Source organism: Salmo trutta, chromosome 35 (assembly GCF_901001165.1).
Source record: "Salmo trutta chromosome 35, fSalTru1.1, whole genome shotgun sequence".
Taxonomy (NCBI): domain Eukaryota; kingdom Metazoa; phylum Chordata; class Actinopteri; order Salmoniformes; family Salmonidae; genus Salmo; species Salmo trutta.
The window spans coordinates 9,131,027-9,158,682 of record NC_042991.1 but is presented as its reverse complement, the minus strand read 5'-3'; the positions used below and the strand labels follow the sequence as shown (position 1 = coordinate 9,158,682).

Below are 27,656 nucleotides of genomic sequence, written 5' to 3'. Positions count from 1 at the left end.
ATACTTGACTCTATGGTAAATACCATAAGAGGGTGGTTGCTCATTGATTACCAATAACAAAAATGAACTGTTACCTCTTTCAGCGTGGACTACATGAGCTTGTGGAGTCAGGACGATACGACACCCATAACAACTTCACGGTGGTCCTGCAGCCTTTCCTACGAGACATCATCATTCCAGTGACGGAGGTTAGGCACACCGCATTGTCACTCACTTGTTCTCTTAAACAACAATTGTAAGACTGAACAATGTGTATGAATATTCCAATGCTGTAACATGGCTACACACACACATTCCAACGCACAAATGCACGCACACACACATACAGTGAGGGGAAAAAAGTATTTGATCCCCTGCTGATTTTGTACGTTTGCCCACTGACAAAGAAATGATCAGTCTATCATTTTAATGGTAGGTTTATTTGAACAGTGAGAGACAGAATAACAACAACAAAAATCCAGAAAACTGCATGTCAAACATGTTATAAATTGATTTGCATTTTAATGAGGGAAATAAGTATTTGACCCCCTCTCAATCAGAAATATTTCTGGCTCCCAGGTGTCTTTTATACAGGTAACAAACTGAGATTAGGAGCACACTCTTAAAGGGATTGCTCCTAATCTCAGCTTGTTACCTGTATAAAAGACACCTGTCCACAGAAGAAATCAATCAATCAGATTCCAAACTCTCCACCATGGCCAAGACCAAAGAGCTCTCCAAGGATGTCAGGGACAAGATTGTAGATTGTAGACCTACACAAGGCTGGAATGGGCTACAAGACCATCGCCAAGCAGCTTGGTGAGAAGGTGACAACAGTTGGTGCGATTATTCGCAAGTGGAAGAAACACAAAAGAACTGTCAATCTCCCTCGACCTGGGGCTCCATGCAAGATCTCACCTCGTGGAGTCGCAATGATCATGAGAACGGTGAGGAATCAGCCCAGAACTACACGGGAGGATCTTGTCAATGATCTCAAGGCAGCTGGGACCATAGTCACCAAGAAAACAATTGGTAACACACTACGCCGTGAAGGACTGAAATCCTGCAGCGCCCGCAAGGTCCCCCTGCTCAAGAAAGCACATATACATGCCCGTCTGAAGTTTGCCAATGAAAATCTGAATGATTCAGAGGACAACTGGGTGAAAGTGTTGTGGTCAGATGAAACCAAAATGGAGCTCTTTGGCATCAACTCAACTCGCCGTGTTTGGAGGAAGAGGAATGCTGCCTATGACCCCAAGAACACCATCCCCACCGTCAAACATGGAGGTGGAAACATTATGCTTTGGGGGTGTTTTTCTGCTAAGGGGACAGGACAACTTCACCGCATCAAAGGGACGATGGACGGGGCCATGTACCGTCAAATCATGGGTGAGAACCTCCTTCCCTCAGCCAGTGCATTGAAAATGGGTCGAGGATGGGTATTCCAGCATGACAATGACCCAAAACACACGGCCAAGGCAACAAAGGAGTGACTCAAGAAGAAGCACATTAAGGTCCTGGAGTGGCCTAGCCAGTCTCCAGACCTTAATCCCATAGAAAATCTGTGGAGGGAGCTGAAGGTTCGAGTTGCCAAACATCAGCCTCGAAACCTTACTGACTTGGAGAAGATCTGCAAAGAGGAGTGGGACAATATCCCTCCTGAAATGTGTGCAAACCTGGTGGCCAAGTACAAGAAACGTCTAACCTCTGTGATTGCCAACAAGGGTTTTGCCACCAAGTACTAAGTCATGTTTTGCAGAGGGGTCAAATACTTATTTCCCTCATTAAAATGCAAATCATTTTATATCATTTTTGACATGCGTTTTTCTGGATTTTTGTTGTTGTTATTCTGTCTCTCACTGTTCAAATAAACCTACCATTAAAATTATAGACTGATCATTTCTTTGTCAGTGGGCAAATGTACAAAATCAGCGGGGATCAAATACTTTTTTCCCTCTCTGTATACTCCGGCAGACGCACACACACATGTACAGACACACACACACACCACACACACACACACACACACACACACACATATATACTCCGGCAGACGCACACACGCATGTACAGACACACACACACACTGAGTTGATCATGTTCAATTGTAATTACTATGCATTGTTTCATTGAGTGAACAATCTTTTGTATATATATAGATATGAGAGAGAGAGCAAAGAATAGTTTTTATACATATACAGTGCCTTCGGAAAGTATCCAGACCCCTTGACTTTTTCCACATTTTGTTAGGTTACAGCCTTATTCTAAAATTAATTTAAAAATTAATCCATTGTCAATCTACACACAATACCCTATAATGACAAAGCAAAAACATGTTTTTAGAAATTTTACTAATTTATATATATTTTTAAACAGATATCACATTTACATAAGTATTCAGACCCTTTACTTATTACCTTGTTAAAGCACCTTTGGCAGTGATTACAGCCTTGACTCTTCTTGGGTATGACGCTACAATCTTGGACACGTGTATTTGGGGAGTTCTCCCATCTCTGTCAGGTTGGATGAGGAGCGTCGCTGAACAGCTATTTTCAGGTCTCTCCAGAGATGTTCGACAGGGCTCTGGCTGGGCCACTCAAGGACATCTAGAGACTTGTCCCAAAGACAATCCTTGTCTGTGTGCTTAGGGTTGTTGTCCTGTTGGAAGGTGAACCTTCACCCCAGTCTGAGGTCCTGAGCGCTCTGGAGCAGGTTTTCATCAAAGATCTCTCTGTACTTTGCTCCATTCATCTTTGCCCCAATTCTGACTTGTCTCCCAGTTCCTGTCGCTGAAAAACATCCCCACAGCATGATGCTGCCACCACCATGCTTCACCGTAGGGATGGTGCCAGATTTCCTCCAGACGTGACGCTTGGCATTCAGGCCAAAGAGTTCAATCTTGGTTTCATCAGACCAGAGAATCTTGTTTCTCATGGTCTGAGAGTCCTTTAGGTGCCTTTTGACAAACTCCAAGAGGGCTGTCATGTGCCAAGCGGGCTGGTTCTCCCATCTCCACAGAGGAACTCTAGAGCTCTGTCAGAGTGACCATCTGGTTCTTGGTCACCTCCCTGACCAAGGCCGTTCTCCCTCGATTTCTCAGTTTGGCCAGGAGACCAGCTCTAGGAAGAGTCTTGGTGGTTCCAAACTTCCTCCATTTAAGAATGATGGAGGTCACCGTGTTCTTGGGGACCTTCAATGCTGCAGAAATGTTATGGTACCCTTCCCCAGATCTGCTCCTCGACACAATTCTGTCTCAGAGCTCTATGGACAATCCCTTCGACCTCATGGCTTGGTTTTTGCTCTGACATGCACTGTCAACTGTGTGACCTTATATAGTCAAGTGTGTGCCTTTCCAATTCATGTCCAATCAAGTTGTAGAAACATCTCAAGGATGATCAATGGAAACAGGATGCACCTGAGCTCAATTTTGAGACTCATTGCAAAGGGTCTGAATACTTATATAAATAAGGTATTTCTGTTTTTAATTTTGAATAGATTAGCAAAAATGTCTAAACTTTTTTTATTTGTCATTATGGCCGTTTTGTGTGTAGATTGCTGAGGAAAATTGTTTATTTAATCCATCTTAGAATAAGGCTGTAACGTAGCAAAATGTGGAAAAAGTCAAGAGGTCTGTATATCCTCTTGGGTTTCTAAACTCACCTTTTAACTTTTTTTCTGCACTTTGTCTTTCACACACACACAAACACACATATTGACACTACACTCTCTGTCTGACACATAGGATGGACGTCCAGACCGCACTTACTTCAGTCCTGACTGCTTCCATCTCAGTCAGAAGGCCCAGACTCGGATGGCTCGTGGTCTCTGGAACAACATGGTGAGACCCAATACACTCTTAGAAAAAATGGTTCTAAAAGGGTTCTGTGGCTGTCCCCAGATAGAACCCTTTTTGGTTCCAGCTTGAACTCTTTTGTGTTCCAGCTAGAATTATTTTGTGTTCCATGTAGAACCCTCTGTGGAAAGGGTTTTACATGAAATCCAAAAGGGTCCTACCTGGAACCAAAAGGGGTTCTTAAAAGAGTTCTTCTATGGGGACAGCACAACAACCCTTTTTGCTTCTAGATCGAAAAAATTTTTTGAACTTGTTTTGAAGTTCTGAAAACTACAAACTGTCCCAAATCCAGATCTTTTCAAATCATTGAGATATCTTTATCAAAACCTGAGTTAGGTTTTAAAGTTGACTTCAGCCAAAACGTAAAAACTGAGAAAACGGCATTCAAAGACTCTTATGTTTTTTTTAATTCCATTGAGAGGCATGAGAGGAAAAACACCAACACTCAATTTGATTGTTTCAAAAGAGATTGTCACTACATTTATTATTTTTAAAACAGCAACTGCTGGTATTGTTTGCATTCAATAATCATTACTAGAATGAATTATTCTACTATACAATAATAAATACATGTAGGGTATAATATAATGATACAAAAGAACGTACCTTTCACTGCGATTATGAACCGTCAACAACAAATCCCTAAAATGAAAAACATTAAAGAAAGATCTGTTTGATATGACTATATACAACACTGGATGGCATGAAATATGTCAAAAATAATGGTAACAATTAGCTATGCCATCTTGTCTTCAAACTTGTATTCAATAGTAGTTACTCCAACAACACTGGCTATAGCCTTGAACAAATGCAAAGTAGATGCGGGTAGTGAAGGCCTGATAGTTTATAAAGTCTAGCTAATGCATTGTGTACTTAGCTAGCTAGCTAGCTAGCTAGTTATCTTAACATACCTGCTTGCTCCACGTTGAAGATCCTCTCTCACCTGAGACCCTGAGCAGTCAACGGAAAGTGAGGAGAAAGAATGAGGTGGGGTGAAGGCTTCCGAGCCTCACCCCAATGACCAGGAAAATGCCTGAGATGACTCTGGCCCAGTGGGAGTACGATTCATTAAGAAGGTGAACCCATGCTTTTTAGCCGATCCGAATGTGGTATCAGGCTGGGTGAAGAAGGAGTTGGGTTCTGTCAATTCGATCAAAGTATCCAGAGGTAGACTTGTGTTTATTTTGTATGTGTCTGCTGCTCAGAGGAAGAGGGTGCTGCGTGTTTCGAGACATAAGGTGAAAGTGGTGTCTCTAGGACATCTACTTTGTGCATGACACAAGTAACTTTTCCAACAATTGTTTACAGACAGATTATTTCACTTATAATTCACTGTATCACAATTCCAGTGGGTCAAAGGTTTACATACACTAAGTTGACTGTGCCTTTAAACAGCTTGGAAATTTTCAGAAAATGATGTCATGGCTTTAGAAGCTTCTGATAGGCTAATTGACATAATTTGTGTCAATTGGAGGTGTACCTGTGGATGTATTTCAAGGCCTACCTCCAAACTCAGTGCCTCTTTGCTTGACATCATGGGAAAATCAAAAGAAATCAGCCAAGACCTCAGAAATACAATTGTAGACCTCCACAAGTCTGGTTAATCCTTGGGAGCAATTTCCAAATGCCTGAAGGTAGCACGTTCATCTGTACAAACAATAGTACGCAAGTATAAACACCATGGGACAACGCAGCTGTCATACCGCTCAGGAAGGAGGCGCGTTCTGTCTCCTAGAGATGAACTTACTTTGGTGCGAAAAGTGCAAATCAATCCCAGAACAACAGCAAAGGATCTTGTGACGATGCTGGAGGAAGCAGGTACAAAAGTATCTATATCCACAGTAAAATGGGGTCCTATATCGACATAACAAGGAAGAAACCACTGCTCCAAAACCGCCATAAAAAAGCCAGACTATGGTTTGCAACTGCACATGGGGACAAATATCCTACTTTTTGGAAAAATGTCCTGTGGTCTGATGAAACAAAAATAGAACTGTTTGGCCATAATGACCATTGTTATGTTTGGAGGAAAAAGGGGGAGGCTTGCAAGCCGAAGAACACCATCCCAGCTGTGAAGAACGGGGGTGGCAGCATCATGTTGTGGGGGTGCATTGCTGCAGGAGCGACTGGTGCACTTCACAAAATAGATGGCATCATGAGGCAGGAAAATTATGTGGATATATTGAAGCAACATCAGTCTGGAAGTTAAAGCTTGGTCACAAATGGGTCTTCCAAATGGACAATCACCCCAAGCATACTTCCAAAGTTGTGGCAAAATGGCTTAAGGACAACAAAGTCAAGGTATTGGAATGGCCATCACAAAGCCCTGACCTCAATCCTATAGAAAATTTGTGGGCAGAACTGAAAAAGCGTGTGTGAGCAAGGAGGCCTACAAACCTGACTCAGTTACACCAGCTCTGTCAGGAGGAATGGGCCAAAATTCACCCAACTTATTGTGGGAGGCTTGTGGAAGGCTACCCAAAACGTTTGACCCAAGTTAAACAATTTAAAGGCAATGCTACCAAATACTGAAATTAATCATTCTCTCTACTATTATTCTGACATTTCACATTCTTAAAATAAAGTGGTGATCCTAACTGACCTAAGACAGAGAATTTTTACTAGAATTAAATGTCAGGAATTGTGAAAAACAGAGTTTTTAAATGTATTTGGCTAAGGTGTATGTAAACTTCCGACTTTAACTGTATGTACAGTTGTGGCCAAACGTTTTGAGAATGACAAAAATATTAGTCTACTGCCTCAGTTTGTATGATGGCAATTTGCATATACTCCAGAATGTTATGAAGAGTGATCAGATGAATTGCAATTAATTGCCAACACTCATTTGTTTCTATTCGTCTTTGTTACATCTTATTTATATTTATGAGTCTTATTTTTGTATATATTTTTATAGTTTTAAATGTTATGATTATTTATTTGTGTTGTTCCAAATGTCTGAATAAAATTACAGTTAGTGCAGAATGGTGCTTTTGGGGGGGGGGGGGGGGGGGTTCACCCAGAGAGACATACAAGCTAGAACTGCCACTGATTGGATATTGCTTTGCTACCTAAAATCTAAATAATTCTGAACGGCTGAAATTACTGCATTACTTTTAATATATTTTAATCACTTTTCATGACATTTTGTCCAGCTCATAGGCCTAATCACTGATCAAGCAACGTCGGAAGAAAGTCTGAACCTCTTTTATGAACGTTACTCATTAGCTACGGCGTATGGCTACTTTTAGACAAAATGAAAATCCGACCCACTTGTATTCATAACTACATTGTTGATTGTAAATGACAACTTTATACGACTACATTAATAACAATCTAGCTAATTATCCTGTGTCTAAACCAGCCTGATGTAATTGATCTGTAGCATGTTGCCTTGAATGGGCCACTACCCAAAATGACTGTCACTACCCAAAACACAACACTGTGTTGCACTGAGGGACATAAAGGAAGATTCACAAAATTGAGACACAAATAACACCTTGAGTTGAAATGCAAGCTATAATACAATCATCCCAGTTCTTTTCAATTCTCTGACATGTTGCTGAATTATTCTTGTTGCTTTTGTGTCCCACTAGCTGGAGCCTCTGGGCAAGAAGACTGCTCAACAGGACTTTAATGACGTTATCCCTGTGAAATGCCCCTCTAAGGTACAGTATTATGACAATATGTTTACAATTGTCGGAACTATAGAACTACTGTGACGTCTTCACTTTATTTCATTGCATTTACTGAGATATTTTGGTCACCCTTTTGGAGTTTTACAGAAAAGAGTGCAATTATAACATGTCAATTCATGAATATAAAGTTTTGATAGTACTATATGTTTAGCTGATACAACTGTGTCTCCGTCTTCCCCCAAGACCTCACCATTCGTGCGGACCTATGTCAACAGCAACTACACCTATGAGGAACCCACCCCAACACCTCCACCAATTACGGTAGGCCACCATTCCAGGTGTAAATCTCTGTGCCTTCCAGTAAAAAAATTTAGATGTGTAGATAAGGTGGACCAAGTCGAAACTTTAAAGTGATAGAGGAGTAATGATAACTGTTATTACAGCAGTGTGTTCATAGTTAATTTAGGTATTAAATATTTGACAATACTGTCTCACATTCATCTGTCAATGTGTTGTCTGTCTTCTCTCCCAGAACTGGGGAAGTGACTTCTCTTGTGGGAATTTTGCTCCATCCACCTCTGTGCCTACATCAGGTGAGAGAAGTGTAGTAAGAGGTGACAAGGTTTCATAAGAGGAAGTGCATGACTGAGGGAAGGCCAATGATCTGGTTGCATGACATTTGTCCAACCCCCTCACAACACCAAAAACACAACGTGTCTGAGATAGGTGTCGAAACCAAACAGTGTATGATTAATTTGTTGTAACATTATGGACAATGGAAAGTAAAGAGATGCTGGTGTATTTGTGTTTATGTATCAATCTGTTCCTCTGTCCCCAGTTCATAAGCTGCGACCAGGAGACATCAAGGTGGTGGCAGCACTGGGAGACTCAAACACTGTAAGAGAGTGTTTATGTTGGTGTGTGTGTGTGTGTGTGTTCTATTTTACAAGCACAATCTGAATGTGCTGATAGCAAATTTTCTGACATATCCAAGGATTTTTATGCCATTGTAAACCTTGGGCTGGCCCTAAAAGTCCAAACAGTGTAAAAAAAAAAACACTTTGTGCAATTTTGGGGAAATTCCTTTTAGGGTTGAAAAACGCTTTAAGTGTAAACTTAAACGACTAAAACCAGATACAAAGTATGTAGAAAAGAGAATGGACCTATTTTTTTTATAATATCATCTTTGGGAACTAACAATCACCTAAATAAAAGATAGACAGTCAGGGAGAATTAAAGATTCCAAAAACAATGAATTTAGCAATATTCATTTTGTTATTATGTTTGAGCAAAATACAAATTTGTAGAATTGCTGGAAATTAACATAAATCAAAATCAAATGTATTTTATATAGCCCTTCTTACATCAGCTGATATAAAGTGCTGTACAGAAACCCAGCCTAAAACCCCAAACAGCAAGCAATGCAGGTGTAGAAGCACGGTGGCTAGGAAAAACTCCCTAGAAAGGCCAAAACCTAGGAAGAAACCTAGAGAGGAACCAGGCTATGAGGGGTGGCCAGTCCTCTTCTGGCTGTGCCGGGTGGAGATTATAACAGAACATGGCCAAGATGTTCAAATGTTCATAAATGACCAGCATGGTCAAATAATAATAATCACAGTAGTTGTCGAGGGTGTAACAAGTCAGCACCTCAGGAGTAAATGTCAGGTGGCTTTTCATAGCTGATCATTGAGAGTATCTCTACTGCTCTTGCTGTCTCTAGAGAGTTGAAAACAGCAGGTCTGGGACAGGTAGCACATCCGGTGAACAGGTCAGGGTTCCATAGCCGCAGGCATAACAGTTGAAACTAGAGCAGCAGCACGGCCAGGCGGACTGGGGACAGCAAGGAGTCATCATCCCAGGTAGTCCTGAGGCATGGTCCTAGGGCTCAGGTCCTCCGAGAGAGAGAAAGAAAGAAACAGAGAAAGAGAGAATTAGAGAGAGCATACTTAAGTTCACACAGGACACCGGATAAGACAGGAGAAATACTCCAGATATAACAGACTGACCCTAGCCCCCCGAAACATAAACTACTGCAGCATAAATACTGAAGGCTGAGATAGGAGGGGTCAGGAGACACTGTGGCCCCATCCGACGATAACCCCAGACAGGGCCAAACAGGCAGGATATAACCCCAACCACTTTGCCAAAGCACAGCCCCCATACCACTAGAGGGATAGCTTCAACCACCAACTTACCATCCTGAGGCAAGGCTGAGTATAGCCCACAAAAATGCTCAAATTTCTCCACAGCGCCAAGATGAGGGTCTCTAAAATGTTCTCTAAAATGTAGCCACGCTGATGTCTGATCTAGCTCATTCTTCTTTACCTTTATTTAACCAGGTAGGCCAGTTGAGGACAAGTTCTCATTTACAACTGCAACCTGGCCAAGATAAAGCAAAGCAGTGTAACAAAAAACAACAACACAGAGTTACAAATGGGATAAACAAAAGTACAGTCAATAACACAATAGAAAAATCTATATACAGTGTGTGCTAATTGAGAAAGGAGGTAGGCAATAAATAGGCCATAGTAGAGAAGTAATTACAATTTAGCAAATTAACACTGGAGTGCAGATGATCAGATGGAGTGCAGATGTGCAGATGATGATGTGCAAGTAGAAATACTGGTGTGTAAAAGAGCAAAAAAGTAAATAAAAACAATATGGGGATGAGGTAAGTAGTTGGATGGGCTATTTACAGATGGGCTGTGTACAGCTGCAGCGATCGGTAAGCTGCTCAGATAGCTGATGCTTAAAGTTAGTGAGGGAGATATAAGTCTCCAACTTCAGCAATTTTTGCAATTCGTTCCAGTCATTGGCAGCAGAGAACTGGAAGGAAAGGCGGCCGAAAGAGGTGTTGGCTTTGGGGATGACCAGTGAGATATACCTGCTGGGGCATGTGCTACGGGTGGGTGTTGCTACGGTGACCAGTGAGCTGAGATAAGGCGGAGCTTTACCTAGCAAAGACTTATAGATGACCTGGAGCCAGTGGGTTTGGCGACGAATATGTAGCGAGGGCCAGCCGACGAGTGCATACAGGTCGCAGTGGTGGGCTTTGGTGACAAAACAGATGGCACTGTGATATACTGCATCCAGTTTGCTGAGTAGAGTGTTGGAGGCTATTTTGTAAATGACATCGCCGAAGTCGAGGATCGGTAGGATAGTCAGTTTTACGAGGGTATGTTTGGCAGCATGAGTGAAGGAGGCTTTGTTGCGAAATAGGAAGCTGATAGGAAATAGGAAGCTGGGGGGGGGGTGCGGAGCTGTTGGCCAGGGTTGGGGTAGCCAGGAGGAAAGCATGGCCAGCCGTAGAGAAATGCTTGTTGAAATTCTCGATTATCGTGGATTTATCAGTGGTGACAGTGTTTCCTAGCCTCAGTGCAGTGGGCAGCTGGGAGGAGGTGTTCTTATTCTCCATGGACTTTACAGTGTCCCAAAACTTTTTGGAGTTAGAGCTACAGGATGCAAATTTCTGTTTGAAAAAGCTAGCCTTTGCTTTCCTAACTGACTGTGAGTATTGGTTCCTGACTACCCTGAAATGTTGCATATCGCGGGGCCTATTCGATGCTAGTGCTGTATGCCACAGGATGTTTCTGTGATGGTCGAGGGCAGTCAGGTCTGGAGTGAACCAAGGGCTATATCTGTTCTTAGTTCTACATTTTTGGAAAGGGGCATGCTTATTTAAGATGGTGAGGAAATTACTTTTAAAGAGCAACCAGGCATCCTCTACTGACGGGATGAGGTCAATATCCTTCCAGGATACCCGGGCCAGGTCGATTAGAAAGGCCTGCTTGCAGAAGTGTTTTTGGGAGCATTTGGCAGTGATGAGGGGTGGTCGTTTGACAGCGGACCCATAACGGATTCAGGCAATGAGGCAGTGATCGCTGAGATCCTGATTGAAAACAGCAGAGGTGTATTTGGAGGGCAAGTTGGTCAGGATAATATCTATAAGGGTGCCCATGCTTACAGATTTAGGGTTGTACCTGGTGGGTTCCTTGATCATTTGTGTGAGATTGAGGGCATCTAGCTTAGATTGTAGGAGGCATATCCCAGTTTAGGTCACCTAACAGAACAAACTCTGAAGATAGATGGGGGGCAATCAATTCACATATGGTGTCCAGGGCACAGCTGGGAGCTGAGGGGGGTTCTATAACAGGTGGCAACAGTGAGAGACTTATTTCTGGAGAGATTAATTTTTAAAATTAGAAACTCGAACTGTTTGGGCATAGACCTGGAAAGTATGACAGAACTTTGCAGGCTATCTCTGCAGTAGATTGCAACTCCTCCCCCTTTGGCAGTTCTATCTTGATGGAAAATGTTGTAGTTGGGGACGGAAATTTCAGAATTTTTGGTGGCCTTCCTAAGCCAGGATTCAGACACGGCAAGGACATCAGGGTTGGTGGAGTGTGCTAAAGCTGTGAGTAAAACAAACTTAGGGAGGAGGCTTCTGATGCTAACATTCATGAAACCAAGGCTTTTATTACAGAAGTCAACAAATGAGAGCGCCTGGGGACACACAGTGCCTGGGTTAACCTCTACATCACCCGAGTAACAGAGGAGGAGTAGGATGAGGGTACAGCTAAAGGCTATCAGAACTGGTTGTCTAGTGCGTTGGGAACAGAGAATCAATGGAGCAGATTTCTGGGCGTGGGAGGATAGATTCAGGGCATAATGTACAGACAGGGTATGGTAGGGTGTGGGTACAGTGGAGGTAAACCTAGGCATTGAGTGACGATAAGAGAGGTTACATCTCTGGAGGCACTAGTTATGCTAGGTGAGGTCACCGCATGTGTGGGAGGTGGGACAAAAGAGCTATCTGAGGCATGTTGAGTAGGACTAGGGGCTCCGCAGTAAAATAAAACAATGATAACTACCCTAACCAAAAGTATACAAGGCATATTGACTTTAGAGAGAGACATAAAGCGAGGCATAAAGCAATCACAGGTGTTGATTGGGAGAGCTAGCTAAGACAACAATGGGTAAGACAACAACAGCTAATCAGCTAAGACAACAACAACAGGTAAAATGGCGATGAATGGGCAGAGAGGGTCAGTTAACTACACACAGGGCCTGAGTTCCAGGCAGGGGCCGACAGATAAACAAAATGGAGTACCGTGATTAATGAACAGTCCAGCAGACATCAGCTATGTAGCCAAGTGATCATAGGGTCCAGTGAACAGCAATAGATGAGACAGGGAAGCCGTTAGGTAGTTGTTACTACACTAGCCAGGTGATGTGCGTGGCTCGAGGCTAACTTGTGCTAGCTTCGGGACAAGGGCATCACCGACGTCCGGCAAAGGCCGGTTGAGGGCACATCGGACGGAATTACATCGGCAGACCAGTCGTGATGGATCGGCGGGACTCCTTGTCGACAAAGGGTCCATGGCAATTGGCAAAATAGGTATTGTAGCTGGAGTAATTTAGTTTGCTAGCCGGGAGATGCACCTGGCTCGAGGCTAACTGGTGCTAGCTTCGGGACAAGGGCGTTAGCCACTATAGTCACTCCGGTGCATCCGGTGCAAAGGTCCAGAGCTCACGGCAGGAATCCGGTGATGTAGTTGCTTCAAGTCGTGTTAGTGAAGGGTCCGGGAGGCATCAGCTGTGTAGCCGAGTGATCATAGGGTCCACTGAGCAGGCCGGGAGATGGGCCTGGCTCAAGACTAGCTTCGGGGCTGGGCCGAAGCTAGTCTAGCTGGGATGATCCAGTGTAATGGTTCAGAGCTTACGGCAGGAATCCGGTGATGTAGTGTACAAAAGCAGTCCAATATGCTCAGGGTTGATATCGCGCTGTGCAGACTGGCAGTTATTATCCAGGCTAAAAGCGGCTGGTGTCTGAGCTAAAGCAGTGGCTAACAGTGACTAACTAGCTAATTAGGTGGTTAGCTTCTGATGGCTAGCTTCTGATGGAGGTTCTAGCTATAAGGTCTAAAAATAGCAGATCCGTATCACACTGGGTGAGGCGGGTTGCTGGAAGGTATATTTAATTTAAAAATGGAAAAAAAGGTTGAAATATATTGAAATGTATATGAAAAAAAACAAATTTACATGGGACAACAACAAACACGTCCGCACTGCTACGCCATCTTGGAATATCGCCATGCCCCCTGCCACGCCCACCAGCTAAGCCACTTTTTGAACAAGAAAAACCCTGATATGAACCATCTAATCATTTGTTATCAGGGAGTCGTTTGGCATTAGTGATGCCCCATTGATGTTCGAAGTGTTTGTGCAAGTCAAGTGTATTCATATGCATACGAATGTACCAGCAGTACATGCTTGTGTCTGACTTTTATATTATCCTTTGTGCTGAGAGGATACAGTGTATTTGTTACATGATGGGTTGTTTATTTGCCTTTTGTCATCTGTTTGCAGGCAGCAGTTGGAGCCAAGGCAAAGAACGTGTTGCAACTCAACACGCAGTATAAAGGAGTGTCATGGAGGTACCTACTGTAATGAATCATGCGGAAAAATAGTCAAACTACACAGCATACACGTTATGGACCACTTGCAGTGCACATTGACACTGCCATACTGCTTTTTAACAATTGTCAACAGTGAAATTGACTAAATGTGTGCGCATTTCTGCAGTATCGGAGGAGATCAGACCTTGGACACTGTCACCACACTACCAAGTGAGTCACTATTTCCTCTTGTCACTGATCCTATTGGCTCATCTTAAAGGAAAACTCGTTTTTTTGTGTTTAGTAAGATAAATTACAAATTCGGACTCCAGAGTGATCTATTCTTGCAATTTGTAGTCTATGGCATTTCAGATTAAGGTATGCCTTTTTTTACTCACAGTTTGGATGTAGTGAGCTACTTTTGAAAAGTTAAGTAAACTATATGTTTCTTAACTTCTTCCGGTGTGAAGTAAATTGTAGCTTGCTACGCTATATTTTCAGAGTAGCTTCCCCACACTGATGATTTCACATAGGACCCATTTCTGTCACATCTTTGGAGAAAGACTTCAATGAACACCCAGTGCACAAGACATGACATCATCTGTCCCATGATCTTGTGCATTGCAGCATTCCACATATCCACAAGATGGCGGTCTCAGCACATGATATCATGACATTCCTTTGGAGTGCAGCCTCCTTGTATAGAGGAAACATTCTTCATCCAGCACCCTCTCTGTAGTTTAGCTAAAAGGGACCATTTGATACTGAAATGTCTGTGTGCTTTACCAGAATAAGCCAATAAGTATTTCCCATCTCTCTTTCTCTCTCAGACATCCTGAAGAAATTCAACCCTTCCCTCCAGGGATTCTCCAAGGGTCAGGGCTTTCTGCAGAGTAACGGCTTCAACATGGCGGTGCCTGGAGCCATGGCCTTGTGAGTAGAGAGCTAAGTTTAGACCTCTCTGTTCCTTCGTCCACTCACTGTCCTTTTTTTCCTGTCAATCTATTTCCCATCCTCTTTTTTTGTGTCATCCTTTCATTTCCAGCAGCTCTGGCTGCTAGCCTATCACCTCCCCCTCCGTTTCTCCTGTCTTTTCTTCTCATTTGAATAAAGGCATAATAAACACCACATTTTAACAAATGTCTCTTGTAGTGACATCGCAGCCCAAGTCCAAGCTCTCATCAAGGCCATGAAAGATGACAAGGTGAGACTCTGGTCTATGTCCCATTGGCACCACTTCCATACATAGTGCTCTACTTTTGACCAGAGTTCTATGGGCCCCGGTCAAAAGTAGTGCACCGCATGGAGAATCGGTTTCAATTTGGGACGCAGCCTCTTCAATGTGTTGAATAGTTATACTGGACTCAGTTAGTAAGCATAATTACATATCGTTGTATTATATAAGTGTATGATCATCTATAGCTATTTTTTTCTCTTCTCATTGTATCCCTTCGTCTTCCACACAGAAGGTGAATTTTGAACAGGATTGGAAGCTAGTGACCTTACTAGTTGGTGCCAGGGATCTGTGTGATTATTGCATGGACCATGTATGTATTCTTATCTTAAAGTCAAACAAAAGACACACAGAAGTATTACAATCTTAATAATTCTTTTGCACATTGGGGAACTGTGGTAGTGTTAAAAATAGCGTTATTTACTGTATGCTCTTCTTTACACAGAACAACCTTACACCCAAGAACTACAGTGAGAATCTGATGTTGAGCCTGGACATGCTGTACAAAGAGGTAAGTGATGGACAGCTTGGTAATGGAGATCTGTTATCGGTGAAAGCCTGTACTTACTCAACGAGGATCATTTGCAGAATCTAAAGATCCAAAGCCAAATATCAGGCCATCTTTCACCCCTCTTTTCTCTCTCCCTCCATCTCTCTCGCTAAGGTACCGAGGGTAATGGTCAATGTTATCGAGGTTCTGGAAATGAATCCGTTGAGGAGTGTCAGGAAGAACGATCTGGTCTGCAACCTCGTACAGAGGTTTGTATGGAACCGCCCCATTTCCCCACGAAGACAGCAGCTACACCCACTGCACCATATGTCGGTAGAATGTGTATATTCAGAATGTTTCCTCTCACGTGTCTTTGTTTTGCACAGGAATGCTTGCCCCTGCATTTTGAACCCTGAAGAGAATTCCCCTGAGCTCACAGAGGTTAGGCGGATCAACCAGGAGTACCAGGTAAGTGCAGAACAAGGTCTGAACTACCAGTCTTAAAACAACTGGGATTTGGAGGGTCTTTGCCAATGCTCCAATGTGTCATGTAAAGTGTGTTACTCAGAGATACATAAGTTCCACAGATAAAGATACAGGGATTCGATGTGATCAGATCAATCCGACACAATTCTACAATACTTAACAGTGTCTCTTTGTTCTCTCTACCCTCTCTGTGCTTCTGTCCAGATCGAGACTGAACGACTGGTTTCTGGGGGGCGCTATGATGGGCGAGAGGACTTCACTGTAGTCGTTCAACCCTACTTACAAAACGCATTTGTCCCTTTCATTGGGGTGAGTGTGGTTTAACTGCACACACACACACACACACATGTATGCATGCATGTATGCACAAGCCCGCACAAACACACACACTGACACTGCGTTCTCTTGTCTCCTCAGATTGGGAAGCCTGACCTGAGTTTCTTCTCAGTGGACTGTTTCCACATCAGTGAGCGAGCACACGCTGAGATGGCCATTGCTCTCTGGAACAACATGGTAAGGACAGCCACATAAAGAGTAGTGTGGTCCCATATCTGTTCGTGCTGTCTTGCCAACTCCCCATGTTCATTTTCAAGACAGCACCCACAGATCTGGGACCAGGCTACATATAGAGCACTCTGAGGCATAACTCAAAACACATGAGCTCTATGGTCAGTGTATTTCCAGGCATATAGGTTTGTGTAGGTTTGTGGTCTGACAGCGGTATTGTTTTGTTTTCACAGTTGGAGCCAGTGGGCATGAAGCAGGTCTACAACAACTTCACATACGACCGCACCAAGATCAACTGCCCCTCTGAGGTATGCTGAATGCACATGACATGAATACAACATTTATTGGGGAAAAGTTTCCCTGCTGAAAAAAACTGCATAGACCAGCATATGCTGGTGACTAGTACTGGTTTCGCTGGTGACCAGCCTTTGTGAAAAGCTCAGGGGAGAATGACTGCCCCCTCTCATAGAAGCCCAGAAGTTCAAGGGCGACCACGGTACTGCAGGCTGTTGTTTTCTTTGTAAGACAATCATGGTGCCAATACTTGCTTCTATTAGACCAGCTGTGCACTACATGACCAAAAGTATGTGGACACCTGCTTGTCCAACTTCAACATTAATATGGAGTTGGTCCACCCTTTACTGCTATAACAGCCTCCACTCTTCTGGGAAGGCTTTCTACTAGAAATTGGAACATTGCTGAGGGAACTTGCTTCCATTCAGCCATAAGCGCATTAGTGAGGTTGGGCAATTAGGCCTGGCTCGCAGTCGGTGTTCGAATTCATCCCAAAGGTGTTCGATGTAGTTGAGGTCAGGGCTATGTGCAGGCCAGTCAAGTTCTTCTACACCGATCTCAACAAACCATTTCTGTATGGACCTCGCTTTGTGCATTGTCATGCTGAAACAGGAAAGGGCCTTCTCCAAACTGTTGCCACAAAGTTGGAAGCACAGAATAGTCTAGAATGTCATTGTATGCTGAAGCGATAAGATTTCCCTAGACTGGAAGTAAGGGGCCTAGCCCAAACCATGAAAACCAGCCCCAAACCATTATTCCTCCTCCGCCAAACTTTACAGCTGGCACTATGCATTCGGGCAGGTAGCGTTTTCCTGGCATCGCCAAAACCCATTCATCCGTCGGACTGGCAGATAGTGAAGCGTGATTACTCATTCCAGAGAACGCGTTTCAACTGCTCCAGAGTCCAATGGCGGCGAGTTTTACACCACTCCAGCAGATGCTTGGCATTGCGCATGGTGATCTTAGTCTTGTGTGCGGCTGCTCTGCCATTTAAATGACGAACAATTATTGTGCTGACGTTGCTTCCAGAGGCAGTTTGGAACTCTGTAGTGAGTGTTGCAACTGAGGACAGACAATTTTTAAGCGCTGTGCGCTTCAGCACTTACAGTTCAGCACTTAAGGTTGACCTGGGTAGCTCTAGCAGGGCAGAAATTTGATGAACTGACTTGTTGGAAAGGTTTATCCTATGATGGTTAGAAAATAAGGGAAAGCCGCACACTCTAAGAGCTCAGATGCAAAAAATGTAATAACCAACGTTTCGACAGCAAAGCTGTCTTCATCAGGGTATCATCACAAACACTGCGAGATGAGTCATTTATATAGTGTCAAGAGACACACAGGTGTTTGTAATCATGGCCAAGTTTTCTACTCCGCTAGCCAGCACCTCGCCTTTATAGGTGTGCGTTTCTTTTTTCTAGATTATCCTATGATGGTGCCATGTTGAAAGTCACTGGGCTCTTCATTAAGGCCATTCTACTGCCAATGTTTGTCTATGGAGATTGCATGGCGGTGTGCTTGATTTTATACACATTTCAGTAACAGGTTTTGCCGAAATAGCCAAATCCACTCATTTCAAGGAGTGTCTAGATACTTTTGTATATATAGTGTATGTTCTTGAACCAATTATTTAAAATCTCAGACATTAAAGCTACAATATGTAACTTTTTGGGTGACTTGTCATTGTCATTGAAAGCAAGTCTATGAAGCAGTAGATATGTTCTATTTCTATGCTTCCCGTTCTTAAGTTTAGTTTTTGCATCTTTTATTTTCGGTTTTGTACACCAGCTTCAAACAGCTGAAAATAAAATATTTTGGGATATGGAAAATATATTTCACACCGGTTTAGATGGTACAATGATTCTCTACACAATGACTGCTTGTTTTGCCCCAAAAAATGAAATAAAATTTACTATTAGAATTTTAGCAACCAGGAAATTGCGGAGCGATTTAAGCATATTGCACCTTTAGAAATATAATTTAGCTTCTACCAGCAACCTGCAGTACCCCGGTCGGCCTGGTCGGCCTTCAACTTGAGATCCTCAATGAGAGGGGGCAGCACTGACCTAGCCTGCAACGTCACTTCCTGGACTAGCTCAAGCAACGTCACTTCCTGGACAAGCTCAATCTGCGCATTTATGTCTCTATGAGACACCATCTTAAGCTAAAAATCTACTTCTATGGGAAGATTCAAAGGCATACTCCTCGTGTCCTCTCTCCTCATCTCCTACTCAAAACACATTGGATGAGAAAGACAGAGGTCCCTCCCCGCTGACCTTCTCCTCCAATGTGTTTTTAGAACGACACAAGGAGAGAGGATGCGAGGAGTGTGCAATTGAGATCTTCCCCTTGGCTTCAAATGCGCTATTGAGTCTCCACATAGGAATGAATGGTGTCACGTGATCAATGGCTTTATCCATTTACAGTATATATACAATCTATGAACCAGCTAGACCCTGCTGGTCAGACCAGCTTGACCAGCTAGACTAGGGATGGGCAACTTTTGTAGGCTGCGGATCGATTTCCCCCCCAAAAATCTAAATATATATACAGTACCAGACAAAAATTTGGACACACCTACTCATTCAAGGGTTTTTCTTTATTTTTTACTATTTTCTAAATTGTAGAATAATAGTGAAGACATCAAATCTATGAAATAACACATGGAATCATGCAGTAAGTGTTAAACAAATCAAAATATATTTTATATTTGAGATTCTTCAAAGTAGCCACGCTTTGCCTTGATGACAGCTTTGCACACACTTGGCATTCTCTCAATGAGCTTCATGAGGTATTCACCTGGAATGCAGGTGTGCCTTAAAAGTTAATTTGTGGAATGTCTTTCCTTCTTAATGCATTTGAGCCAATCAGTTGTGTTGTGACAAGGTAGGGGTGGTTTACAGAACATAGCCCTATTTGGTAAAAGACCAAGTCCATATTATGGCAAGAGCAGCTCAAATAAGCAAAGAGAATCAACAGTCCATCGTTACTTTAAAACATGAAGGTCAGTCAATCTGGAAAATGACAAGAATTTTTAAAGTTTCAAGTGCAGTCCACCACAGGAAAGGAAGACCCAGAGTTACCTCTGCTGCAGAGGATACGTTAGAGTTACCAGCCTCATAAATTGGAGCCCAAATAAATGCTTCACAGAGTTCAAGAAACAGACACATCTCAACATCAACTGTTCATAGGAGACTCGGGCGTGAATCAGGCCTTAATGGTCAAATTGCTGCAAAGAAACCACTACTAAAGCAGGTTGAGCACTTCAAATTCCTTGGTGTCCACATCAACAACAAATTAGAATGGTCCAAACACACCAAGACAGTCGTGAAGAGGGCACGACAAAGCCTATTCCCCCTCAGGAAACTAAAAAGATTTGGCATGGGTCCTGAGATCCTCAAAAGGTTCTACAGCTGCAACATCAAGAGCATCCTGACCGGTTGCATCACTGCCTGGTATGGCAATTGCTCGGCCTCCGACCGCAAGGCACTTCCGAGGGTAGTGCGTACGGCCCAGCACATCACTGGGGCAAAGCTGCCTGCCATCCAGGACCTCTACACCAGGCGGTGTCAGAGGAAGGCCCTGAAAATTGTCAAAGACCCCAGCCACCCCAGTCATAGACTGTTCTCTCTACTACCACATGGCAAGCAGTACCGGAGTGCCAAGTCTAGGACAAAAAGGCTTCTCAACAGTTTTTACCCCCAAGCCATAAGACTCCTGAACAGGTAACCAAATGGTTACCCGGACTATATGCATTGTGTGCTCTCCCCCTTGATTTAAAGGACGCCAATAAGAAGAAGAGGCTTGCATGGGCCAAGAAACGCAAGCAATGGACATTAGATCGGTGGAAATCTGTCCTTTGGTCTGATTAGTCCAAATGTGAGATTTTTGGTTCCAACTGCCATGTCTTTGTGAGACGCAGAGTAGGTGAACGGATGATCTCTGCATGTGTGGTTCCAACCGTGAAGCATGGAGGTGTGATGGTGTGGGGGTGCTTTGTTGGTGACATTGTCTATAATTTATTTAGAATTCAAGGCACACTTAACCAGCATGGCTACCACAGGATTCTGCAGCGATACTCCATCCCATCTGTTTTTTTACTTAGTGGGACAATAATTTGTTTTGCAACAGGACATTGACCCAACACACCTCCATGCTCTGTAAGGGCTATTTGACCAAGAAGGAGAGTGATGGAGTGCTGCATCAGATGACCTGGCCTCCACAATCACCCGACCTCAACCCAATTGAGATGGTTTGGGATGAGTTGGACCGCAGAGTGAAGGAAAAGCAGCCAACAAGTGCTCAGCATATGTGGGAACTCCTTCAAGACTTTTGGAAAAGCATTCCAGGTGAAGCTGGTAGAGAGAATGCCAAGAGTGTGCAAAGCTGTCATCAAGGCAAAGGGTGGCTACTTTGAAGAATCTAAAATCTAAAATATATTTTGATTTGTTTAACCCTTTTTTGGTTACTACATGATTCCATATGTGTTATTTCATAGGTTTGATGTCTTCACTATTATTCTACAATGTAGAACATATTACAATAAAGAAAAATCCTTGAATGAATTGGTGTCCAAACTTTTGACAGGTACTGTGTGTGTATGTATGTATGTATGTATGTATGTATGTATGTATGTATGTATGTATGTATGTATGTATGTATGTATGTATGTATGTATGTATGTATGTATGTATGTATGTATGTATGTATGTATGTATGTGTGTATGTATGTATATATATATATATATCAATTAAAAAATGTACTCAGCGTCTCAACTTACTGTTTAGTGTTAGAATAGTAAAATACTCAAATGGTGAAATGAGTAGAATTGCATGAAGTTAGTTATAAAATTGCAATATCTTCTCTCCACCCCATGGCAAAATGGGCAGAATTGAAGCAAACTTGCTTTAAAATTGCAACATTTCTCTACGGGCCTTGAAGAAGGAAATTAAATCCAAAACTTATCTCCGGTGTCAAGAGTGGAGCCCCTTAGGATGAGCTCAGATTTTTTTGTGGCCCCCACCCCAATCAAAGTTGCCCATCCCTAGCTAGACTATTCTGGCCAGACCAGCTTGACCAGCACAGACCAGTATGGATCAGCATAGACAAGCAAGGACCAGCTTGAAATGCATGTTGGTCTATGCTGTTTTTTTTCAGCGGGGTTGGTCAGGTGTTGGCTGAATTGGCAATCAGTGAGTCAGTTGTCGGCTTACTTGACAGTGCATGTGGGTTGTCGAGTGTGTTGGTTGAGCAGCAGACCATTTTAGTCATATCACCTACTGAAAGCTACTTCTTACAATGTCTCAGAGGAAGATCTATGATCAGGTTAGTTTCCCCTGAACTGAAATTTGCTCTCTCCTTTAGAATCAACCCTTCATCTTCACTAAGGTCAATAGCCTCCCGAGTCCACCTGTTACCACCACCACGCCTGTCCCAGTCACTAACACCACCATCCCCAGCCCTGTGCCCCAGTGTGACTCCTCCATACCTGTGTGGGTGCCCGTGTTGCTGGGCGTCACTGGCTTACTGATCGGCTGGGGAATTACATGGCTACTCATGTCCTGCAGAGAACGGCGGAATAAGAGGAAAATGGGAGAGAAAGAGGTTGAGATGAAAGGAACTGGTTTCTAATGATATTCAACAACAGATAACAAATACTTTTTTCTAGAGATTTTATTCTATAAGTTTGAATGTGCAAATACAGTGTCAAAAGCATGTAGGTGGCATGGACAATAACTTAGCTTTGTATCAACCAAAATGGTTAAATTGTCAGTAACTATGTCATTGGGTATTTCAAGAGAAATGTTGGCATTCAATTGCATCATGTGAGCCCCTATGAATTACCAGGATGAATAGGTCAGCGTAACCCAAGCCCATTGCAATAGAAATTGGAGCCATTGTCCATGGAGATTAACAAAGGGAGAAAAGGGGGTATTTTATTGAGGGTACACAACAAGTTGTCTCACCATGTTAATATTTGATAGAGCTATGATAGAGGGGTCACAATAAAAGTAATGGATATCCTCAAATGATGTTAATAAACTTAGAATGTACTTTGTCTGCAGGCAGGTCAGCTTCAATGAAACTGAAAAGAAAGCTACCTGCAAAATGTTTTGTACCCCCAAATAAAATAAAATAAAAAAAGCTCGTACCGTACTGCTGCTTACAAATCTTTGCCGAAAGCCAGAAAGCCTGAGTGAACCAAAATAAACTATACAGTTTGTACAGTAGTAGACCACGCCCTCTGCTGGTGAGCACGACGTAGTTCTCTCTGCGTAGTAGTTTTTCGTGTTTCAAAGAAAATGGCGGAAAGCGAGCTCAACGTTGACAGCATCATCTCTCGATTGCTTGAAGGTATGCTATTTTTGTTTTGCAATTAACCTTGTGGTTATCTGGTGGGGAAAGCAAATAAAAAGGATGTAACATCATTTTATGTCATTTTCAGGTGTCGAAGAACGAATGTAAAATCATATTTGGTGACGCCAGTTGACTTTGCTAGCTAGCTAACGTTAGCGCGTCAGAGGAGAAAGGTGGGACTGGGAGAGTGGTTCAACAAACTAGTGACTTTAGCTAACTGTGTTATGCCCTGTTTAGGTAACTACCATTTAACTGTAACTAGTTAGTTAATTTGCCAAAAAGGCAACATCTGTTTGAATATAAATGTATGCTGCCACGTTTGATTTGTGTTATGCTAGCTAACGCGGTGTGTTACAGTAGATATATATGATCAAGCAAGCAAGCAAACGTTACTCTAGATTACGAAATTAGCTAGTTAAATACTCTTTGCCTAGCGCAGGACAGGGATGTTATTTATATATATATGCACATATCTTTTTAGCTCGTTAGGCACTAGCGTTAGCTTTTAAACATTGATGAGAGGGGGCTTTGCCAGCGGGAACACACACCCCTCTCTGTCCGTGTTGCTAGGTAGGTAGTCAGTTAGTTAAGCTAGCTAACTAACAACATTCACATTGGTTTTCAACGCAGGGCTGTATATGGTCGATTACGTTGTTAGTGAAGTAAGAATGCCTCTAACTTAGTCATATGTCTATGTGGAACGTTATAGATAGCAATAACACAGAAAACCCCGAGTTAGCTAGTATGCGTCAACTCGAGCAGTCACAACATTGATTTAACCTGCCATTGATGTCTACTCAGTTTCGCATCTGTAGCTAGTTAGTAATTTTACAAACCGCTTTCAATGTTGGTTTGGTATGTACCCACCCGAGCGTTTTATTTTCTGGACTGAAATCACCTATGGAAGATGTCACACTTCAGCCTACATGAAAGCATGTTTTGTCTGGATTGCTTTTTTTCATATAAACACAATACATTTCGAAACAGCCAAGGTGAATTTCAAGGAGATGTTGAAGACCACAGTCAACCTGATATTACACACTGTATATTTTGCCATCAAACACCTTTTCGTGACACTGTCCCACTTGGAACACTTAGCAAAAGTGACAACCACCTGTTCTATTCAGTTCAGCACATTGCTGAACTGAAATTGCAAGCCTTTGAAAAATCCCAATTAGGGATGTTAATGGGTAACCTTTAATTGGTTAGCCCTGGAAAATACATTTTACCAGTCTGTAGGTTAATTTGCATAATTGTGTGGAATAAAATTGGTGTGTGTGTAGTTTTACATTGGTCCTTGTGTATCTTATTTGTCACATGTGCAAAGCATACAAAGCCTAGTTTTAGGAAGGGAATAGCCTATCACCTGTCAGACAGTGTGGAAGCAGTTCCTAAAAATGCTGGTACTGGAGTGGAAAGTGCTTTTATAAGCCCAGTCATTGCGCAACAAATTCTAATAGCAATCATGTGTTTAAACTGTTTTGATGGCTACGATTAAAAATAGCTACTATTTTATTTCTAAATCTCAACTAGCGCACCTCCCAGTGGGCAGGCTATCAACTCTGTTTAGAAGCCTATTGGACCTAGACTTGGCGCTCCGGTACCGCTTGCCGTGCGGTAGCAGAGAGAACAGTCTATGACTAGGGTGGCTGGAGTCTTTTTAGGGCCTTCCTCTGACACCGCCTGGTATAGCGGTCCTGGATGGCAGGAAGCTTGGCCCCAGTGATGTACTGGGCCGTTCGTACTACCCTCTTGTAGTGCCTTGCGGTCGAAGCCTGAGCAGTTGCCATACCAGGCAGTGACGCAACCAGTCAGGATGCTCTCGATGATAGAACCTTTTGAGGACTCATGCCAAATCTTTTCAGTCTCCTGAGGGGTAATAGGTTTTGTCGTGCCCTCTTCACGACTGTCTTGGTGTGCATGGACACCAAGGAACTTGAAGCTCTTAACCCTGCTCCACTGCAGCCCCGTCAATGAGAATGGGGGTGTTTCTGGTCCTCTTTTTCCTGTAGTCCACAATCATCTCCTTTATCTTGATCATGTTGAGGTAGAGCGTGTTGTCCTGGCACCACACAGCCAGGTCTCTGACTTCCCTATAGGCTGTCTCTTCGTTGTCGGTGATTAGGTCTACCACTGTTGTGTCATCGGCAAACTTGATGACGGTGTTGTGCCTGGCCGTGCAGTCATGAGTGAACATGGAGTACAGAAGGGGACTGAGCACGCACCCTTGAGGGGCCCCTGTGTTGAGGATCAATGTGGTGGATGTGTTGTTACCTACCCTTACCACCTGGGGGCGGCCCGTCAGTAAGTCCAGGATCCAGTTGCAGAGGGAGGTGTTTAGACCCAGGGTTCTTTGCTCATTGATGAGCTTTGAGGGCAGTATGGTGTTGAATGCTGAGCTGTAGTCATTGAATAGCATTCTCACATAGGTGTTCTTTTTGTCCAGGTGGGAAAGGGCAGTGTGGAGTGCAATAGAGATTGCATCATCTGTGGATCTGTTGGGGTGGTATGCAAATTGGAGTGGGTCTAGGGTTTCTGTGATAATGGTGTTGATGTGAGCCATAACCAGCCTTTCAAAGCACTTCATGGCTACAGACGTGAGTGCTATGGGTCGGTTGTCAATTAGGCAGGTTGCCTTAGTGTTCTTGGGCACAGGCACTATGATGGTCTGCTTAAAACATGTTGGTATTACAGACTCGGACATGGAGAGGTTTAAAATGTCAGTGAAGACATTTGCCAGTTGGTCAGCGCATGCTCGCAGTACACGTCCTGGTAATCCGTCTGGCCCTGCGGCCTTGTGAATGTTGACCTGTTTAAAGGAGAGCGTGATCACACAGTCTTCCGGAAAAGCTAGTGTTCTCGTGTATGTTTCAGTGAAATTTGCATCGAAGCAAGCATAGAAGTAGTTTAGCTCGTCTGGTAGGCTCGTGTCACTGGGCAGCTCTCGGCTGTGCTTCCCTTTGTAGTCTGTAATGGTTTGCAAGCCCTGCCACATCCGACGAGCATCAGAGCCGGTGTAGTACGATTCGATCTTAGTCCTGTGTTGACGCTGTGCCTGTTTGATGGTTCGTCAGGTGGCATAGCGGGATTTCTTATAAGACTCCAGCTCCTTGAAAGCGGCAGCTCCAGCCTTTAGCTCAATGTGTATGTTGCCTGTAATCCGTGGCTTCTGGTTGGGGTATGTACTAGAGGTCGACCGATTAATCGGCATGGCGGATTTAATTAGGGGGACGCCGATTACATTGCAATCCACAAGGAGACTGCGTGGCAGGCTGACCACCTGTTACACGAGTGCAGCATCAAAATGACCTTGTGGCTGCAAGGAGCCAAGCTAAGTTGCTAGCTAGCATTGATTATATTTTATAAGATAAGTTTAATCTTCACATAATCACTAGTTAACTACACATGGTTGTTGATATTCCTAGGTTATCTAGCTTGTCCTGCGTTGCATATAATCAATGCGGTGCCTGTTAATTTATCATCGACTCACAGCCTACTTCAACTTCGTCAAACGGGTGGTGATATAACAAAAGTGCATTCGCGAAAAAAGCACAATCGTACCTAACCATAAACATCAATGCCTTTCTTAAAATCAATACACAGAAGTATCTTTTTTTTTTACCTGCATATTTAGTTTAAATAAATAAATGAATGTTAGCAGTCAATATTAACTAGGGACATTGTGTCACTTCTCTTGTGTTCAGTGCAAGCAGAGTCGGTATATGCAGCAGTTTGGGCCGCACGGCTCGTTGCAAACTGTGTGAAGACCATTTCTTCCTAACAAAGACCGTAATTAATTTGCCAGAATTTTACATAATTATGACATAGCATTGAAGGTTGTGCAGTGTAACAGCAATATTTAGACTTAGGGTTGCCACCCGTTCGATAAAATACGGAACGGTTCTGTATTTCACGGGAAGAATAAATGTTTTGTTTTCGAAATGATACTTTCCGGATTTGACCATATTAATGACCAAAGGCTCATATTTCTGTGTGTTTATTATATTATAATTAAGTTTATGGTTTAATATTTGATAGCGCAGTCTGACTGAGCGGTGGTAGGCAGCAGCAGGCTCGTAAGCATTCATTCAAACAGCACATTACTGCGTTTGCCAGCAGCTCTTAGCAATGCTTGAAGCATAGTGCTGTTTATGACTTCAAGCCTATCAACTCCCGAGATTAGGCTGGCAATACTAAAGTGCCTATAAGAACATCCAATAGTCAAAGGTATATGAAATACAAATGGTATAAAGTGAAATAGTCAACGCGTCATTATTCCTATAATAACTACAACCTAAAACTTCTTAACTGGGAATATGTTCTGAGCAAGGAACTTAAACGTTAGCTTTTTTACATGGCACATATTTTTTTATATATAAATAAATATTGGCTGATTTATTCGCCTTTTTTTGGTCCTCCAGTAAT

The 27,656-nt window shown here is 43.0% G+C and overlaps 2 protein-coding genes across 2 annotated transcripts in view; both read left to right on the top strand.

The window, feature by feature from the left end:
• LOC115174567 (phospholipase B1, membrane-associated) overlaps positions 1-23,030 on the top strand; it is a 31,343-nt gene extending 8,313 nt beyond the window's left edge. The window contains exons 25-42 of the mRNA XM_029733230.1: positions 84-188; positions 3,722-3,817; positions 7,426-7,497; positions 7,711-7,788; positions 8,000-8,060; positions 8,306-8,364; positions 13,837-13,904; positions 14,053-14,096; positions 14,696-14,798; positions 15,018-15,069; positions 15,332-15,412; positions 15,545-15,610; positions 15,764-15,858; positions 15,976-16,057; positions 16,280-16,384; positions 16,493-16,588; positions 16,816-16,890; positions 22,239-23,030. Coding sequence (XP_029589090.1) covers positions 84-188; positions 3,722-3,817; positions 7,426-7,497; positions 7,711-7,788; positions 8,000-8,060; positions 8,306-8,364; positions 13,837-13,904; positions 14,053-14,096; positions 14,696-14,798; positions 15,018-15,069; positions 15,332-15,412; positions 15,545-15,610; positions 15,764-15,858; positions 15,976-16,057; positions 16,280-16,384; positions 16,493-16,588; positions 16,816-16,890; positions 22,239-22,505 — 1,605 coding nt within the window. The 3' untranslated portion in view covers positions 22,506-23,030. The remainder of the gene's footprint in view (positions 1-83; positions 189-3,721; positions 3,818-7,425; positions 7,498-7,710; positions 7,789-7,999; positions 8,061-8,305; positions 8,365-13,836; positions 13,905-14,052; positions 14,097-14,695; positions 14,799-15,017; positions 15,070-15,331; positions 15,413-15,544; positions 15,611-15,763; positions 15,859-15,975; positions 16,058-16,279; positions 16,385-16,492; positions 16,589-16,815; positions 16,891-22,238) is intronic.
• Positions 23,031-23,136: 106 nt separating this feature from the next.
• LOC115174568 (serine/threonine-protein phosphatase PP1-beta catalytic subunit) overlaps positions 23,137-27,656 on the top strand; it is a 29,169-nt gene continuing 24,649 nt past the window's right edge. Inside the window, exon 1 of the mRNA XM_029733231.1 lies at positions 23,137-23,228. Coding sequence (XP_029589091.1) covers positions 23,177-23,228 — 52 coding nt within the window. The 5' untranslated portion in view covers positions 23,137-23,176. The remainder of the gene's footprint in view (positions 23,229-27,656) is intronic.